The 4,631-nt window shown below is 45.8% G+C and overlaps 1 protein-coding gene across 1 annotated transcript; it reads right to left on the bottom strand.

The window, feature by feature from the left end:
* Nucleotides 1-2,943: 2,943 nt before the first annotated feature.
* On the bottom strand, nucleotides 2,944-3,893 carry LOC112833182 (small ribosomal subunit protein uS2-like). Its single transcript, XM_025884186.2, has one exon. The coding sequence runs from the start codon at nucleotides 3,876-3,878 to the stop codon at nucleotides 2,991-2,993; it is 888 nt and encodes a 295-aa protein (XP_025739971.1). The 5' UTR covers nucleotides 3,879-3,893; the 3' UTR covers nucleotides 2,944-2,990.
* Between the last annotated feature and the right edge of the window lie 738 nt (nucleotides 3,894-4,631).

Genomic DNA, 4,631 nt, shown 5'->3' on the forward strand with positions numbered 1-4,631 from the left:
ATATAAATGCAATCGTATGCTATTTGTCTTTCTCTGACTTATTCACTTAGCATTATACTGTCTAGATCCAGCCATGTTGCTGCAAATGGCAAGATTTTCATTCTTTTTCATGGCCAAATAATATTCCATTGCAAATCTATATACCATATCTTCTTTATTCATCTATCGATGGACTCTTGGGCTGCTTCCATACCTTGGCTATTGTAAATAATGCTGCAGTAAACACAGGGGTGCATATATCCTTTCAAATTAGTGTTTTTGTATTCTTTGGGTAAATGTCCAGGAGTGCAATTACTGGATCATGGGGTCATTCTATTTCTAATTTTTTGAGGACCCTCCATACTGTTTTTCACAGTGTCTGCACCAATCTGCCTTCCTCCCAATAGTGCACAAAGGTTCCTATTTCTCCACATCCTCACCGACACTTGATGTTTCTTGTGTTGTTGATTTAACCAGCTGTAAGGTGATACCTCATTGTAGTTTTGATTTGCATTTCCCTGATGATGAGTGATGTGGAGCATCTTTTCATGTGTCGGTTGGCCATCTGTATATCTTCTTTGGAGAAATGGCTGTTCATGTCTTCTGCCCATTTTTTAATTTGATTATTTGTATTTCGGGTGTTGAGTTGTGTAAGTTCTTTGTATATTTTGGATACTAACCAAAAGGATGCCATATTTTTTAACAGAGGTCAGGTTGGTGAACCAGTCCCAGTTCTCCATGGTTGGGGGGGTCCATCCTTCCACATTTTCCATCTGCAGACAGATTTGCTCAGAAGACTGTGGAAGCTGTATTAATTCCTCAGAAAAATGGCTTTCTGCACCATCTGTAAGTATCTTTTAAGCAGGTCTTCAAGGAATGAATTTTAATTTCTCATAATTCAAGTCAATCCAACATTTATTGAAGGCCTGCAAGGATGGGAAAAAACGTGTTCTCTGTCCTCATGTCCTCTGCCTTTACTGTCTTGGGATTGGCTGTGAACCCGAAATCATTGTTTGGCGGGCAGCACAAAACCTACAGCCCCAGCTGAGCCATTTAATAGTTGCTTAAGTTGTATTTGGGGAAATTTTCTAGAAAAAAGAAGCAGTTGCCCTAAGCATCCAGGAATATTTCATGCAGCTGTGTATCTAGCCTTTGCATTTCTTCCTGTTACAGAGGATGACCCGTCACTGCCTCTGTTCAGGAACCCCACCACTTGTGCACATGTTCTTATCTCTTTTTCCCATTCAAGGACTTTGCAGCTTTCCTTTGTATCACTGATTTTTCCATCTCTAGTGGATCATCCCATTGGCATACGAATATGTTGTAACATCCCTTCTTCTATTTAAAAATAAATCTCTCCTTGACCTCCAATTCCTCCTTTATCTATTACTTTAGTTTGCTCTCTTTAGAGTAAAACTCCTCAAAACAGCTGTTGCTACTAGCTTTACTTTCTCTCTTCCCGTTCTTTCTTTGACCCTTATCAGTCAGGCTGTAGTCTCCATAGTAATACTGAAACTAGAATTTTGAAGTCATCGACAACTCTCATCTTGCTAAATATACTGGTCACATCACACCTTCACATCAGTTGACCTCTTATTAGCATTTATCACAGTAAGTCATATCCTTCTTCTGGAGACCCTTTCTTTGGTTGAATTTTGGGACAGCCCATTCCCCTGGCTTTCCTCCTACTCACTGGTCACTCCTTCATGCCCTTTGCTGGTTTCTCCTCCTCTTCTTTCCCTCTCAATGTTGGGGTGTTCAAGAGCTCAGTCTTCAGACTTGTTCTTTATTTTCTCTCACTCTTCAGGTGATCTTACCCAGTCTCTTAACCATACCCAAACATTTCCTTCCAATTCCTGCAAGGCCCGCTCCTCGTACATGTCTTTTCTAGTTTGTCCTTCTCTCAATCAAGGGCACCACCATTTACTCAGATACTCAGGCTCCAAGCCTATACACTGTAACTGAATTTTCTTTTTGTCCTACACTCCAGATCCAAACCACCAATAAGTGTGGTTGGTTCCATCTGCAACATATAAGCCAGATTCAATATCTTTCCATATTTTGATCTTTACTATTGTCACCCGTCAGAACTACAGCCAACTCCCTCTGGACCTACTCCACTAGCTGCACAGTTCATCCCTCTGCATCCTCTGTTGCTATCCCTCCCCCAGTCTATTCTCTCCATGGCCAGCCAGGAGATATTTTATTTTATTTTATTTTTTAAAGATTTTATTTAATTATTAGAGAGAGAGATTACAAGTGGGGTTGGGGGCAGAGAGAGAGAGGGAGAAGCAGACTCCCCACTGAGCAGGGAGCCTGATTTGGGGCTCGATCCCAGGACCTGAGCCCAAAGCAGACAACTAACCCACTGAGCCACCCAGGCGCTCCCGGAAGATGTTTTAAAAGCACGAATGAAATCACGTCAAACCCTACTCGAAACTTAGAATGAAGTCCAGGTTCCTTACCACAGCTGCCTCTCCCTCTCGCCTTCTCTCTTGCCCACCGTTCTCACCACCCCGACCTTCATGCTTTTTCTCAACCCACTAACTTTATTCTCACCTCATGACGTTCATATTTCCTCTACCCGCTGCCTAGAATGCTGTCGAGGATCTTTGCAGATCTTAAGCACTTATTATTACCTGATATTATAATGGTTATTAATGTGTTTACTTGTTTGTTGTCAGTCTCTCAGGCAATAGAATATATATTTCATGGCAAGAGTTGAGTCTGTTTGGTCACTGGTATATCACTGGTGCCTGAAATAGGATCTGACACATGGTAGAGACTCAGTAAAATTTGCTGAATGAGTGAGAAATTATAGGAGCTAGAATTCGTAGAGTATTTACTGTGTGCCAGGTACTGTGATAAGGGCTTTGCTCGTCTTGTCTCATTGAACTCTCAGGCAACCCTATGAGAATTTACAATTATTTTATTTTTTTTACAAACTGTTTATTTTCTGTCAACCTTTTCCATTTCTGTTTCCATTTTGTTTGCCTTTGTGGAAGAGCAGCTTAAGACCACTCAGCGCTTGTTCCTACCCATTCGGTGGCCTGAGCAGTGGGAGCTGCAGACCAGTCTTCAGTGGCCGGCTGGGCGCTCCAGTCTTCAGTAGGGAACTGCTGAATAGGCACCGAGGGCCCCTGCACGCCTTCAGACCAGTCTGCGACTTCAGGCTGAGTAGCAGTGAACTCAGGAGCTGGAGCCATCCATTTACACTGAAATTCCTCCTGGGTCACAGCCTTTTCAGCAGCAGCCTGCCCTTCCTTTTCAATCTCTTCAGGATCTCTGTAGAAGTAGAGATCAGGCATGACCTCCCATGCGTGTTCACGGGAAATGGTGCCAGGCATGCACAGAACTTCCCCGGCCAGCATCCACCACATCAGACCCAGTGAGTGAGCTCCCTTGTTGTTGGAAGGGATGGCAATGTCCACATAGCACAGAAGACAGTCTGTGTTACACAGAGCAATGGTAGGCAGGTTAACATAAGACGCCTCTGTGAGAGGCTGATGGTCAGCCCTGGGATCAGTAACCACCAGAAGTCTCGGCTCCTGGAAGGCTGCCTGGATCTGGTTAGTGAAGGTTCCAGGAGTGAAGTGGCCGGCAATAGGAGTGGCTCTGGTAGCAGCAGCAGATTTCAGCACAGCTCGCTGGCCAGCATTCCTGGACAATATGACACTGACATCAGCTGGGTTTTCAATGGCAACAATGGCACGAGCTGCCAGCAAAAGCTTCTCCCAGGTTCTCTTCAGATTTATGATGTAGATACCAACACTTTTCTTTTTGTAGATGTACTGTTCCATTTGGAAGTCAAGATTGATGCCACCTAAATGGGTTCCTGCTGCAAGGAATTTGAGGATATCCTCCTCCTTCATTTGCAGGACATCAAGGGCTCTGGACATTGTGAAAGTTTCCCTTTGAGTTATGAAGGGAACGCAAAACAACGCCGTATGGACCCTTCCCTGGGTAGCGTAGAAAGCGAGAAGTTTACTATTATTTTACTCAGTTTCCCAGATGAGTAAACATGAGCATAAAAAGATGAAGAAATTTCAGGATGGGAGCAAGATGGCGGAGGAGTAGGAGACCTGGATTTCGTCTGGTCCCAGGAATTCAGCTGAATAGGGATCAAACCATTCTGAACACCTACGAACTCAACAGGAGATCGAAGAAAAGAATAGCAGCAACTCTCTGAACAGAGAAGCAAACACTTTCTGGAAGGTAGGATGTGTGGAGAAGTGAATCCGAGGCGATATTCCAGAGGATAGACGGCGGGGGAGGGGGCCTCCAACGGCCGCTTCTGGCAAGTGCTAGAGCCGCAGAGCACAAATCGGACCTTTCAGAAATCGGCTCCGCTGAGGGACGTCACTCCAGTGGCTAAGCGGGGGGTGGAACCCTCGCGGGACAGTGTGGTCTCAGAACCCTCGGGGTCACAGAGAGACCGGGGGTGCCTGAGTGCAGCAGAGCTCCCAGGTATCGGAGCGGGGAAGCCGGCTGCAGAGACGGAGCCGAGGTGCGGGCTCTTAGCTCGGGGTGGCCATAAACCGTGATCCGCGGCCCAGTCGGGGCACGGCTCCTCCAGCAGGGACCCAACAAGCGGCAGAGCCGGGGAGACTCCCCTTCCTCCCCCGGGAGGAGCGGCGCGGGAGCGCACTGCA

The sequence above is a fragment of the Callorhinus ursinus genome, unplaced genomic scaffold, assembly GCF_003265705.2.
Source record: "Callorhinus ursinus isolate GAN/ISIS: 27379988/994484 unplaced genomic scaffold, GSC_fseal_2.0 scaffold25, whole genome shotgun sequence".
In the NCBI taxonomy this organism is placed as follows: domain Eukaryota; kingdom Metazoa; phylum Chordata; class Mammalia; order Carnivora; family Otariidae; genus Callorhinus; species Callorhinus ursinus.